General features: G+C 39.1%; 1 protein-coding gene across 2 annotated transcripts; it reads right to left on the bottom strand.

Moving 5' to 3' along the window:
- Positions 1-6,729: 6,729 nt before the first annotated feature.
- BTG4 (BTG anti-proliferation factor 4) lies at positions 6,730-11,474 on the bottom strand. Of its 2 annotated transcripts, none has more exons than XM_087868560.1 (5): positions 11,407-11,474; positions 10,771-10,971; positions 10,140-10,277; positions 9,378-9,549; positions 6,730-7,653 (listed from the first exon to the last, which is right to left on the bottom strand). In XM_087868560.1, the coding sequence occupies exons 2-5, from the start codon at positions 10,941-10,943 to the stop codon at positions 7,471-7,473; spliced, it is 666 nt and encodes a 221-aa protein (XP_087724686.1). In that variant the 5' UTR covers positions 10,944-10,971; positions 11,407-11,474; the 3' UTR covers positions 6,730-7,470. The 2 variants fall into 2 exon arrangements, with proteins under 2 accessions (XP_087724686.1, XP_045653477.1); XM_045797521.2 differs by having other exon boundaries at positions 6,733-7,653; positions 9,351-9,549.
- Positions 11,475-15,132: the final 3,658 nt, after the last annotated feature.

Raw genomic sequence — 15,132 nt, 5'->3', positions numbered from 1 at the left:
TTTTTCCTCATTCTGTGGATTGTCTTTTTATAAAAATAACTACATATAATGTTTCTTTTTCTGCTTTATTTTTAGATCTAGAAAGAAAATGGTGATCTCATTTCAGTCTGCATGTTTAAAAGGTGTTAAATGTGGAAATATATCTAATAAGGTTGATAGAATTTTTTAATACCTGTAACATTGAGGTATCAATCACATAAATGTATACTATAATCTTGGGTGGATATATAACATAACAGAGGTTAATATTTGGCACAGAGGATAACATGCTTTCAATCACATATTTTATTAAAATATTCATTATTTAGAGATACTGACTGAACCTCTTTCTAGAAATGTAAATTTGTATACCTTGTCCTTTATCAGGCTAGTTAACTTATCTGAAATTATCTATTATTGAGTCACACAAAGTAGTTAGATATACTTGCACAATATTTGGTGATCTGGAATGAGAATTTAGAGATCTGGTAATAAGATATAGGCCATGTGGCCTACACAGAATTCACTGCAGGAGCTCTGGTTGGAACACCTCAGAGAGATAAACAGTCATCTGAAACAAGTTTGAGTGGTGATCAGGAGAGACGCAACTGTCCCATGAATTCAATGGAAGCCAAAACATTTTCTTCAAATACAAACTTCAAATCAAAAGCCAGCTCGAATGACAAATCCAATGCCAGCAATTCAAGCTGCTACTCACATGGCTAATTCTCCGTATTATACTCCAAGAGGAGTAGCAGAAGGGATTTTTTTTTTTTTACATAACAATTGTTGAATCTTTCAAGCAAAGAAATGAAGAGAGGCTAGTCAAGAAAATTTGACAAATATGTGTGTGGACGATGAATGATAACTAATTAACGAATTCAGTATCCACCTCACATTCGAAAGTTTTAGCACTACGCATCTTTCGTCATAAAGATGAGATGTCCATATGCAACTGAGGATTTCACTCTAAATCTAACCAAAATACTAGTGCTCAAGTACTTTAAGGAAAATAAATTACAACTAAAAACACTGGACAACTATGAAGACAAAAAGATTTACAATTCAAGTTTAACAAAGAGTTTTAAATCCAGCCATGAGGAGATCTCATTCAATTCACTACACCCACCATCTTACGTGGATGCTGAGCCCTCATTTCTTTGCTGCTAGAGGTTGGTCATCTTAAATAATCACTCAGTTTAAAACACTAGCCATGAGGCACAGTAAGTACCAAATTTGTCAGGCTTAAAACTGTTTCATTAATTACTAGTTCAATTAAAACTCTCTGCTGCCTTCCTAGCACAGATACCAATAAAATGTAGTTGCCCTAAGAATGGACTGTGACACCCATTCTCCTGTCTCTTCCTTGAACTGGGAATTCATAAACAAAGCACACCCCCCAAATCCAAGCAGAGTAACTTCATAAGATTAAAGACTTCTCCAGTACTCTGAGAAGAAGGTAAATCTTAGATATGATAAATACTAAGTGTGTATCCTTTAGCTATTCACATAAATTATGAGATGCATTTCCCAAAAAGCAGAGTGAAGATTAATTAAGCCAGACACATAAGACTATGGAGAGTCTTTAGGCCTAGAGTCCAGGGCCTCAGAGAGAAGTGGCAAAGAAAAAGTCATGCAGAAATTAAAGATATTTCCTCTGTATCCCTCATTCTTGGCTGAGTGAGGCATCTGCCAAAACATGATCCTATTAGCTTCCTGGCTGACTTCTTGAGCCTTCCATCTGATCCCATTATTAATATAGTAACAGCTGCAGGCTTTCGGTAAGCACATGCTCTTTAATGGAAATGCCACAGATTACAAGGCAGGGGTCATGATCTCTTTTCTGCATTTTGTGCTGTTATTGCTGTTTCTGTTTAAAAGTGCTCAGATTCTAGTTATCTTCAAGGAATTAACTTTGTGTGCACACACATACCCATATACATGCACAGCCCACTGGCCAGAAAAAGGATAAGAAAACTTCAGTTGATATAGAAGCCATATTTTACTAACTATTCACAAAAAGAGCCCTTTCCAAAAAATGTAATACTTAATTGTTTTAAGAATTATTCTTTTATTTCGGAAGTGGTACACAGACTTCTGCTTCCAGGAAATAGGGCTAGGCATACCTTTCACTACTCCTTCCACGAAGTAGAGCTAAAATTCTTGGATATTATGTGTAAAAACAAGGAGATACTGAACGGTGTAGAGAAGAAAATAGACCAGGCAAGAACCTCAAAACCCAAGGCAGGAAGTGGTGGTAACGCCACAAATTCTCTTATTCCCTCATGTATTCCAGAGTTGGAAATGAAAAAACCAGCAATCCATAAACACCAGTGAGCACAGAACCAAAAAGCTCCCCCAAAGCATGCTCTCTAGCTAAAGGACTGAGAAAAGGGCAGCTTAGGGGCGCCTGGGTGGCTCAGTTGGTTAAGCAACCAACTCTTGATTTCGGTTCAGGTCATGATCTCAGGGACATGAGACTGAGCTCTATGTAGGGTTCCACGGTCAGCAGGGAGTCTGCTTGAGATTCTCTCCCTCTGCCCCTCCCCCCCACTCTCTCTCTCAAATAAATAAATAAATCTTATAAAGGGGGGGGTGGGGCAGCCTAGCAAGACAGAAAACTTTTAAACCCTAACTGCTTTACTCTAACCAAACAACACAGGACGAAAAAAAAACAACCCTGGCTCCACCCACAGCAGCAAAAGTTGAGTGAGAAGGCTAAACTTCCACCTTGCCAGGCTGTAATTAAGCACCCCAACCTCCTTCTGGGATGTTATCAGAGCAGACCATGCAGAGAGCTGGGAATCTTCATCTTTTCATCCCTGCACGGCAGTAACAAATTCCCCTCTTCTCCAGTGTCAGGGAAGCCCACATGGGGAATCTAGACATCTACCAACATATGGTAGTCCCCTCACCACCACCTCCCGGCTCGAGTGGTATCAGCAAAGACCAAGTGGAGAGTCAGGACTTCTACAGCCCATCGGTAACAAGGCCACCCTCGGCAAAGTGTTCCAGCAAGCTACGTGAGGAGCTTGAACTCCCATACCTGCCCAGCAGGTACGAGCAACCCCTTCCTTAGGTAGCAGTGGAGAGCAAGTGGGGAACCTGGACTTTTAGCTCCCACCAGGCAGAAACAAGGCAGCACTCCCCGCTCCCCTCCCCCACCACCACTGGAATGGTGTCAAAGGAAATCAGCTAAAACAAAGTTTAAATAGGATCCCAAGTCTTATGTCACAAAATGTACAGGTTTCAGGCAAAAATCATTTATCATAGTAAGAACCAGAGAGGTAAAAAACTGAGTGAAAAAAAGACAATAAACTGATGCCAACACCAAGATGTTAAAGATATTAGAATTATAGGGGAAAATTTAAAGTCATCACAAAAATGCTTCAACAGGGGTGCCTGGGTGGCACAGCGGTTAAGCGTCTGCCTTCGGCTCAGGGCGTGATCCCGGCGTTATGGGATCGAGCCCCACATCAGGCTTCTCTGCTGTGAGCCTGCTTCTTCCTCTCCCACTCTCCCTGCTTGTGTTCCCTCTCTCACTGGCTGTCTCTATCTCTGTCAAATAAATAAAATCTTAAAAAAAAAAAATGCTTCAACAATTATGAACATGCTTGAAATAAATGAAAAAATGGAAAACCTCAAGAGAAGAAAACCATAAAGTCACAGAAGAAGAGGAACAGAAGACAAAAAAGAATCCAATGAAAATTTTAGAGCTAAAAAATGTAAAAGCCAAAATAAAAAGCTCACTCGATGGGATCAACAGTAAAATAGAAGGGACAGATGGGGAAAGTCAGTGGATTTTTAGACAGAATGAAAGAAATTACCAAATCTGAACAGCAGAGTGGGAAAAGAGAGAAGAAATGAATGCGTAGAGTTATAGGAACCTATGACTCTATAAGAAATGACGGAGCATTCAAGTTATCAAACTCTCAGGAGGAGAAGACAGAGAGGGCAGGCTATAGAAGTACTCACAGAAATAATGGCTGAAAACTCGCCAACTTTGAAAAGAAGCAAACCTACAGATTCAAGTTGCTGAATGAATCCCAAGCAGGATAAGTAAATTTTTTTAAAAATCCACACCAAGACACATCATAATTACACCTCCAAAAACTAAAAGCAAAGAAAAAAATCTTGAAAGCAGCCAGAAAAAAAAAAAAAAAAGACCGCTATAGAGTTAAAAATGTCAATCAGAGCAGATTTCTCATTAGAAGCCATAGAAACTAGGAAAAGAGCCACAACATTTTTTCTAGTCCTGAAAGAAAAAAATTATAAATCCAGAACCCCAAAGTCTGGCACACCCATGGGGAAAGGAGTGCTCTCACGCATTGTTTGTGGCAATATAAAATAGTACAGCCACTCTGTAAAACAGTTTGGCAGTGTCTTAAAAAACTAAACATGCAACTACCATACGACCTAGCAATTGCTCTCTTACGCATTTATCCCAGAGAAATAAAAATTTATGCTCACACATTATGTATATGGACATTTATAGCAGTTTTATTCATAATCCCTCAAATTAGAAACAACCCAGTTGTCATTCTTCAACACATAATGGTTAAACAAATTGTGGTATATCCCTACCATGGAGTACTACTCAGCAGTAATAAGGAACAAACTACTGCTTCACGCAGCATTCTGGATGAATCTTCGGGGAACTAGGCTTTCATGAAAAAAGCCAATCCCAAAAGGTAGGCTACAGTAGGATTCCATTTGTAACATTCTGGAGATGGCAAAATTACAGAAATGAGGGATAATAGTTTAGTGGTTGCCGAGGGGTTGAAGAAGGGCTGGGAGTGGGGGGAGTGGGTGTGGCCATAAAAGGGAACAATGGAAATGTTCTGTATCCCAACTGCATCATGTCAACATCTGCTTGTAATATTATAGTATCATTTTGCAAAATCTTACCACTGGTGAAAACTAGGTAAAGGGTACACAGATTTCTCTCTACCTCTTAAAAGCATGTGAATCTATAGGTCTCTCAAAAAGTTTAATTTTTAAAAAAGAAAAAAAAACGTGGTACATACTCATAGAAAATTTCAAAATGCAGATTAGGAAGATCTAATTTGGTTATTATACTTATGTACTAATAGACACAGTATTCATTTATTTGGGGACTTTTCAACTATATTAGTCACTTTTAATTACAGCAAAAAATATATAATTCATGAAATTTTCCCCTATACCTTGTCTCAGGGCCACATGGGAAGCTTTAAAGAATTACACAGGGCTCTAAAGCCCGTGGATGGCTCCCTCTGGGCCAATCCTCGATCATGGTGGAATTGATTTCCTTTTGAGTGCCCACTTGGAGCAATTCATTTTAATGACTATCTCTGGTACTGTGTGCACAGAATTTTGAGGGCATCTGTGCATCCGAATAAGATGATGGTGATTCATCAGGGATGTCCGCCATGGCATGGGGTACAGGAGTGGTAATAGACGTGCCCCAGATTTATCCTCGCTGTTGGCTGGAACAAGTTTTGTTTTGTTTTGTTTTAAACCAACCTCACACACTTCCAGACACAATTGTTAATAAAACCCTCTATGCAAAGTCTCTTAGAAACCCATTCTCCTGTCACATCTAAATATTATGTTGTCTTACATATAGTAACTATTTCATACAGTTTTCCTTTTCTAGTCACACTGTTCATGGGAATAACTCCTACAGAAATTAGCTAATTGGAATCCAAAATATTATGGAACTAAGAAACAGGTAAGAAACAAAGACTAAACAGGACAGACAAACTGGCAGAAGGAAGACTTAACACTGTCATGGTTTAAAAGAATGAAAGCTATTAAAGCAATCAGATAAGTAGCTATGACAGAACACAGAAATGATCCAGCGTCAGGAGAGTTGGTGTCCCTAAAACGGATGGACTAATAAAGTACTTAAATATTGTAGGAGATTGCTCTAGAAAAATTCAATCTGCAGGTCAGAAAGGAGCACAATATTTGGGGGAAAACTGTGGTAGAACGACTGACTGACACATGGACACAGACTTCCCGTATAGAGGAAAAGGTTTTCAGACTGGCAGGCAAAGGAAGTCACCTAAGGAAGTAAAAGCGCCTGTTGGTGTGAGGGGCGGGGATTTGGGGAAATCAAACTGGTCTGATTTCTCCACAGTATCGTGCCAAAAACTTTAGTTTCGGGTGAGGTCTATGAAATTGTAAGACAAAGAAAGCATGACCTAAGATTTTAATACTGCCTTAACTTGTCCTTGGGGGAAAAAAATTAAGAATGCTTATTTCTGCAGCTTACATAGCAACAAATACTACTGTATAAAATTGAAAAACAAAGTTTAAAGATAAAGAAAGTTTCCAGCTTCCTGGTATTTAACTCCAGAGAAATCTTTCAGGAAAAAAAAATACTCTGTGATAGAAAAGTTTATGATTATTTCACCTTAGGTATCTTTGTTTTGCTAAGATACTTGAATTTTTTATTTTAGTTATTTGTTAAGTAGCTCCTATCGAATGGTTTTTCTTACCGTGTATCAGTTCTTACATCTGTATACATATATAGCATGACTGTAAAGATGGTCACCAATTAATGTTAATAGTGGTAGTTTCTGGCTGGATGGTAGGGATTTTTTTCTTGGTGGTACTTTTTTTTTTTTTGCTTAATTTTTTATTAAGTTTTTCATTTTAATTCCATTAGCTTGAATCCTTATAATGTGTAGGTGTCACTGTTATAAGTCATAATTAAGTCTATTAACAGGTTAAAAATAGAACAATATTTTTAAAAGTCACACAAACAAGGGAATTTTGTATCTTAAAGAGTAATTTTTTTTTAAAGATTTTATTTATTTATTCGACAGAGATAGAGACAGCCAGCGAGAGAGGGAACACAAGCAGGGGGAGTGGGAGAGGAAGAAGCAGGCTCATAGCGGAGGAGCCTGATATGGGGCTCGATCCCAGAACGCTGGGATCACGCCCTGAGCCGAAGGCACGCGCTTAACCGCTGTGCCACCCAGGCGCCCCTAAAGAGTAATTTTAAAACAAGCTCCCAGTGGCCTTGTGAAATAGAGCAGCAATGAGAGGTAACAAACTGCGGCCAGGAGACCATATCATGGGGATCACACTTCCCTAAGTGAAGTCTACCTGCTTTAATGGCTAATGAAGAAACACAAACTTTCAAAGCTTTCTTGCAAAACACTGAACTAGAATGGTATTAAAAACATAGTACGTTTATTTAAACTGTTACTTTTCATAATTCGTTGAATCTTATCACAGGTCAATATCTTCATTCTATCACGTTCCTGAATACATTCATTAGTGTTACATAAAACTTCACATAAAATTAAGTAAGAATTAAAAGTACAGCTAAGAACATACTCATGATCTGTGTGAGAGGATTCACCACTTCACCACCCTAGATCCTGATGGGATTACTTTTTCTGTGTTATGGGCCTCTCAACCTTAGACCCCCTTTTGTTTTAGAGAAAATGAAGCAGCTCCTCTGAGCTCTATCCCACCGAATGCCCAGCCACTGCATTATCGGTTCGTGTTGACCCAGTGGTACCTGTCCACCCGGTGGATAGCCGCAAACCTCTGACCCTTGGGATTTTTATGCAATGCATGGTAAGTGTTCCCTAGGAGGCCCATGCGGCCATCTGCCATATTCTTTTTGCGGGAGACATGGAACCAAGATGGAAAGGGCTGTTTCAAGTTTTCAACCTGGGGGGGAAAAAAAGTAAAAAAGAAGGTATGAAGATCATCTCTAAAATAATAAGCTAGATCTAAGTACTAATCACAAACCCATAACTCAGAAGCTAAGCCTTTAGAAAGCATAGAGAGTACAAATGAGTAGAAATCAAAGCAGATGATGATGCTTGGAAAATTGTCCAGCATGAGGGGGGTGGTAATAGTCATGTCATACCTTTTAACAAAATTAAATATTTAATCCAACTAAAATACTGAAAAACACATCTTCAAATTTGTGTATATTCTTGGGTTCTCTTCTACTTCACCCCTGCCCTCACTGGCTTAACCCATAATTGTCTAATCATAACCTCTAGGGCTGAGGTCTAGAAATATCCATCTTCAACATCCCTCCATTTTCAACATCCCAAACGACGAATACAGATGTTTTGCAGAGCATGCTCTGAAAAGACGTTGTTCTACAAGAGTATATCTGACTGTAGACCTGAGCCCTAGATGGGAGGAAAACTAAACTACAGAAAAAATACTTGCCAGTAATATGAAAAGGGGTTAAAATATTTCTAACTTTTGAAGAGCCTGTACTAGTAATATATTAAGACCTCAGATGGTAAAGGGGTTAAGAAAAATTCATAAGACAGTAAGTACCCAAAATGTTTGGGCATGTGAAGATTTGGGGTTTTAATGCTTACTTACTAGTCTATAACTACGTCTTTAGCAAATTATGTATTTTTAAATGAGAATAACCAATTTTAGGAAAAATGATAAAACAGACACTTCCACATGGAGCTGGTTAGAGTACAAATAAAGAAAACCTCCTAGATGGCACTTTGGCCATATTCAGAACAGTGAAAGGTCTGTATCCCATCACCCAGTAATTCCATGTCTGAGAATCAAGTCTCCAGAAATAACTTAAAATTCAGTCATTTCTACAAGTTATCAGTTTTTTTAAATATCACAACAATGTGGAAATAATCTAGATAACTGACAGTAATAGATTAGGTAAGTAAATCACAAAATAAGTATTAAAATGTTAAGTAAACTGTCTTAACATGAAAAAAAGGATTAATTTTAGAAAACATACAAACAAGTATATACACACAGTGTCAGTAGGGAGCCTGTCTAGATCAGTGTTTTTCAAATTGAGGGTTGCCACTGTTTCTGGGTCATGAAATCCATTTAGGTGGTTGAAATCAATTTAATTTAGTAGAAAATATGAAGAAAATATGCCAAGTAAGGAGGAGTATTGTTTCATGAAACCTATTTCCAACATACAAGTATGCATATCTTTCTAGGAGTTGTGGGTATGTATATATATTTACTTATAACTTATTTATTTTAGAAAATCTGTTCTTGTGGTGGGATTGCAGACCTTTGACCATTTCTTAACATTCCAAATTTGCTACAAATGGTATATTATTTTCTGCTGGCAAGAAAGCCCACTAATTTTAACATTTAACATGGAGGAATTTGGATGAAAGGAAACTCGTGTTCAAATACTACACGGTAAAACAAAATACTACAAAAGACTGTATAGCTCCTGAGCCCTCAGCCACGTAGAGAAACTACATATAGAAGGAAAAAATTTCCCAGGATGTTAGTATTGTGATTTTAATCTTTACAGTTTCTGTTTTCCACTTTGACAGTGAACAAATTCTTTTTAGAATTAGTATAGGAAAAAAAAAAGCGTAGAGAAGAACTGGAACACACGTCACCTGGTAAATACTCTTTGGATTGCTCACTTTAGGAATGATCTGAGGTGCTTCGTTACAACTTTCTTCATCAGAGGAAATGCCAGGGGCGTCGTCCAAAGCGGCTCTATTAACAGCACAGCTGATCTGTTGGGAAAGCTCCCACTCCTCCCACCTGCCTTTAAAAGAAGCAATTGTAAATGGAGGATTTTTCTCACCATACCTAAGCAGGAAAAGAAAATGAGGTATTCATTAGGGATTCAAAATTTCACAAGTTTTTTTAGTCTCTACTCTTTTCTACAGACCACTCACTTATCTGCAAAAAGTGGTTTTAAAGAACAAATGGAAATGGTTTGACAACAAAGCAAATTAAGAGACATGGTGACCTTCAGCTACCACAGGGCTGTAATTAATAGAGGTATTCTGTAAGGGCTCTCTAGGTGAGTTTTTCAGAAAAAGACAAGAACTAGTGTCTTTCATTTTAGCTAATGGACTGCATCGCAACTTCTCTGCCCCCCCCCCTTGATACTGCCTATAATACTTAGGCATTATAATCTGTGGTTGGCCATAAAGTGCAGGGACTAAAGTCAAATTTCAAATGCTATGTAAAGTCTCTGTGCTTCCAGGCCATCCACTCCTCCCGGAAGTTTGTGCGATCAAGTTTGCATCTGAAATTTAACCAGCCAGTGCCCTCGGGCCGGCCGCTAACGCAGGGCTGTGGCGCGTCATCTCTCAGGAAGGTATACAGAACTGACTGCGTAACCTAAGGTTTCCAGGGGTCTCAGGCACACCCCCTCCCACAAGATTACTCACCTACAGCACACTTCAAAGGGATCTACCCATAGGGTCATCTCCTTTGGAAGTCCCAGGTGAGAAAAATCCACTTTACTTTCAGCACAAGCCCTTTCTAGAATGGGATCTTTATTCTGAATATTATTTATCCTGATACACCTTTAAAAAGCAATGAAAGGGAAAGAAAGACATGGTGACAGGCGCCTTTGTAGAAGAATCATGTGATGGGCAAAGGCCTCCAACACACACAGCTGCCCCTCACCTGCAACCCCCACCCCATCCCCACCCTCCACAGTTTCACAGAACCATCGACTTCTTACACAGCTACTCAGAATGTGAGTTGCATCACTAAGCCACACAATTAGTGTGACGAATGTTCTCTGCATATCTTTTGTGCACAAGTAAACATAAATTAGAGACTGCTTAATCGACTTCACGGAAGGGGGTTTGCCCTGTAAGTCTTCAACTATCATTTAAACGACATAGTTTTCAATTCTGCTCTGCCACCGGCCGCATCCCTTTCTTTCAAGCCCACATTCAGAACAATTTGAGCCCATGAAACTTTTGTTCCTCAGACCCCTCCAACAGAATCCTTGCCCACGGTGATTGCTTAGCTCATGACCTACGTCCCGTCCTACACACCGGCTCTCACCTGAAGGCTTGCCCTTTGGAAGGGAAGTCAGAGTGCCAGTGACTTCTGTAGGTTTCAAACAAGATCGTCATCAGCTTTTCTGCGAAGTCTTTTATTTGCTGTTTACTCAATTTATCATGTTTTTTCACCAGTCTTGTGACAAAGAAAACTGCTGTTGCAATTTCATCCCTCATGATTTAAGAGAAAGGAGGAGCTCTGCAACTGTTAAAAGTGAGAATAAATTAAATAGAAACAGGGCCATGCTGATTATAACATGTAATTGCCATTTGGAAGTTTTAGAGACCTTACACTTAAAATAGAAATCATTTGCTAGTCCTCCATGAATGAAATAAGCATCAATACTACCACTAACAAAACAGCCAGGAACACCAATTCCTCAATGAGTCGGTTTTCAATATTTTCAAAGAAAAAAAGACCCATTTTTTTAAAACTTTAATGCGCTTAAGCAACAAATGAAACACCACTATGCAATTAAGTTAAAAAAAAGAAGTCCTGATATGGGACAGTAAATTACACCCAAACACTGTTTTTTAAAAACATGTTTGCAGAGAGTAAAACATTTCAGGATATAGTAGGTCTAAAATGTGGCTCTCCGGTCGCATGCTTTAAGTAAAAGTTATAGTTAATCAAACATACATTATACTTGCCAGAAAAAGTGCTTTAGCCCCAACAGAAAGTGAGCCACCATTAGAAGACACTCTCCCCTACACCTGTTGTGTTAGTTTTAGGCTGCAGTTTATATAAGCCTGGGTCCCAGAACCTGACAGGTGTTCAACCTTACACAGGTGCAGTGCGTTAGGGTAATTAAATAGCTTCCTCCAGGTCCCCATCAGATTACTCCCTGGTATATGTACAGTGAGTTCTTTAAAATGTCAAAGATTTTCCATCTGGATTTGTCTCTTTAATTTAGCTATTGAAGTCATATCTCTTCTGACATAGATTGAGAATCAAGCCTTCTCCTTCCATATCCTAACTACATTCCAGTAATTGTGTCTAATTGTAACTGTCAACATATTAAAGAATTTTGTGTTGGATCGTGTATAAAACCTAAGATAACTTTCTTTGAGCAGTCACTATGTTGACTACACACATTTTTTGCTAGAATGTTTATTTGCAAAATAAGTGGAAGAAATTTTGGAGTTTATCCAGTCTCATTGGTTCTCAAAGTGTGGATCACTGACCACCTCGTTTGGACCCACTGGGCTGCTTGTTAAAAATGCAGATTCATGAACCTTATCTCAGCTCTATTGAATCGATGCTTCTAACGGTGAAGCCTGAGAATCACTGTTGACAAGTTCTTCCAGGTGATTCTTATAACCCACTAAAATTTAAGAACCACCGAACCTGACATAGAAGTCTTTAAACCCACAGTAAGTGGTCGTTTAGGTTCTTCGTCAGTGAGAAAGAATTCATGATCTTAAAAGGAAGCCCATTTCATTTCTAGAAAGCTCCAAATACCAAGCAGTGCTTTCTCCCTCTGAGGCGCCAATCCCTCCCAATGGAAGGCTTCGTGCTTCCCTCTGGAACTGTATCGACTGTAGCTAACTCTCCGCTGCATGGAGACACGTCAAACACCAACTCTTTCAGCCTCTCCTCAGTCTTCTGTTTTGGAAGGCTAACCTCAACTTTTTAATAGTTCCTCCTATCGACACGTTACTCGGACACGTCACCATGCTCGGCGTTCTCCTGTGGAGGAGTTTCAGGTATGTCAACAATGCTTTTTCAAGTGTGGAGCCCAGAATGACACCAGGGCTCCAGGTATGCTCTGCCATTACAGATGGGAGAGGGACTGCCTCCTCCCTTGCTGCAAATACTGTATTTCTAGAACGCAGCCTTGGGTGGCATTCGTCTTGTTGCCAGTGGGATCCCACCACTGCCTCGCACTGAACTCGCAAGTAGTCTTTCTCACTAATGCTGTTGATTGTTTACGTCTCTCCCTTCCTGCACAGCTTAAGGTTTAAGAATAGGAGCTTTGGAGTTAGACCTGGGTGTGAACTGCAACGTCACCTCTCACTGTCTGTGTTAGCCTGGAGCAGCCTGCTAACCTCCCAAACGTTCAGTTTCTGATCTGTGAAATGGGAGGGGCGAGAGTGACCCCCCACACACCCCCCCTGGTTGTTAACAAGATTACAATCAATAACACATGAGCGCACCTTGTCCAGAGCCTTCCTAGCTGTTGTTACAGGCAGTGCTGAAGACCTGTTAAGAAATCAACCATAAAATCAAGTGTCATGGGATTGAATCCCAGTCCTTCGTTTACCAGAAGTTTAGGGAAGTTTCTCAGTCTCTCTCATCTTCAAAATCTCAACTGTAAAAAAAAAAAAAAGGTAGAAAAGGTGTACCAATACCCTTAGAATCAAACTTCCAGAACTGGAATGCTTCGTAGGGTTCTTATGAGAATTAAGTATAAATGCCTAGAACAGCACCGAGTACTCCATAAATGCTCTGTAAATGATAGCTATTACTACTACTACTATGGTCTTATGAGGTTCTTGTCCAGATTAAATTATAAAATTATATGAAGTATTTAGCAGAGTGCCTGGCATATAGTAAGTCCTCAAAAATTGGTAGCCTTTCTTATTAATAAATATTAAGGTTATATTTATCATTTGATTATAAGTCTTTTCTAATGTTTTGTGGATTAAATGGGGTATAAAACAACTGCATATTGCAGTTATACCTATCATATTAAATTGTGTTAAGTTTAGACCATCACTATAAGGAATTGAGATTTTTTGTGACCCAATTCTGTCATTCAATAAATTCTCTTATCGTTTTGACTACCTGTTATCTGTAAATTTGGGAAGAACGTATCCCATTACAAGTAGTAAACAAGGTGAACAAAACAAAGATCAAGCAGGGGCACTTGGGTGGCTCAATCAGTTAAGTGCCTTCAGCTCAGGTCATGATCCTGGGGTCCTGGGACCGAGCCCTGCGTCGGGCTCCCTGCTCAGCTGGGAGTCTGCTTCTTTCTCTCCCTCTACCCCTCTCCCTGCTCGTTCTCTCTTTCTCTGTGTCTCTGAAATAAATAAATAAATAAATAAATAAATAAATAAATAAATAAATAAATAAATAAAATCCTTTTTTAAAAAAAGAATAAAGATCAAGCAAAATGCTTTGACAAAATCCAAGTGACTCTAGGACACATTGGAATCTATTCTAGAGGGCTATGGAAGGATATATATTTTTAAATGTCCTTCTGTAGCCTGTTTACCATAATATTAGTATTACTTTTTTGATATTTTATATATAGAGAGAGAGAATAGAATAGAGAAATACAAATATGTACTTTAATGTAGTTATGAACTAAAATTTTCAGTGTAAGGAAAGAGGGATAAAAATGTAAAATCAAGGACCTTGAGTAAAAATCCTATAATGTTAAACTTGAAATGGTAGTATTAATATGAACTTGAGTTTTTTTCCAAAAATTAGTTCTGTCCATTGAAAGATCTAGAATCAATAAGCAATCCTAACATTCATTTTGTGGTCTATAAATACCATTTCTCACTTTAAAAAATTCCTTGGAGAAATGGCTCATTCCAGTTCTAGTTCAGGTAATATATCAGATGAGCCTGCAATGTATTTTACCAGAAAGCAAGAAAGTTATGCAAAACCAGTGGATCATGTCAAACGACATGAGCCTACATGGAAAGCTCCCCTTGGCCAAAGGTAAGTCATTTTGAACAGTGTAATAGATACTGAGGTCCTTCAACCAGTTCCCCTCTTGAGGATCAACACAATCATTCCCCAGCTGCTGGAACCATCAGATGCTAACTCAAAGCTGCGTTTCTCGTTGGGACTTACTCTCAGAAACTACCTCACAGTAAAGATCTCCTCCCATCCCCCACAAGGGGTGGCCTGCAGTGCAGCTTGTGACTGGCTAACATGGGGATACAAAAACCTGGCCCCCTTACAATTCTGAAGAGCCATCCCATCTCCAGAGTTCCCCTTAAATAGACCGAGTCCTTGACTGCAACTGCATCATTGGTCCACCTGTCCTTCCACCCAGTCCCGTCTTTCTAACTCCCTCTTGGGTGTATCTCTCAAGAGGATTCCCTAATAAACCTGCATGCAGTTCCCCATCTCAGAGTCTGTTTCTAAGGAACCCAATCTAAGACAGTTTGTACCAAGGACGTTTTGAGGAAACAGACTCTGAAATGGAATTTGGAAACGGATTACTCACCTGCTGGCTGGAATAAATACTTCGTTGCCAGTAGTAGTAGAATATAGATATGGATGGCTCCTGGCATGCTGAAGTGGTATAACTTAAAACATTCACCAGTGATGAGCGGAGATGAAATATAGCTATTATTACTGAAAATACAGGTAGGATTGCACTGGCTACTGTAGTATCTTTGATGC

This window comes from Ursus americanus, chromosome 16 (genome assembly GCF_024610735.1).
Source record: "Ursus americanus isolate L20-20 chromosome 16, mUrsAme1.1.p, whole genome shotgun sequence".
Classification (NCBI taxonomy): domain Eukaryota; kingdom Metazoa; phylum Chordata; class Mammalia; order Carnivora; family Ursidae; genus Ursus; species Ursus americanus.
This window is presented reverse-complemented; position numbering and strand designations above follow the sequence as displayed.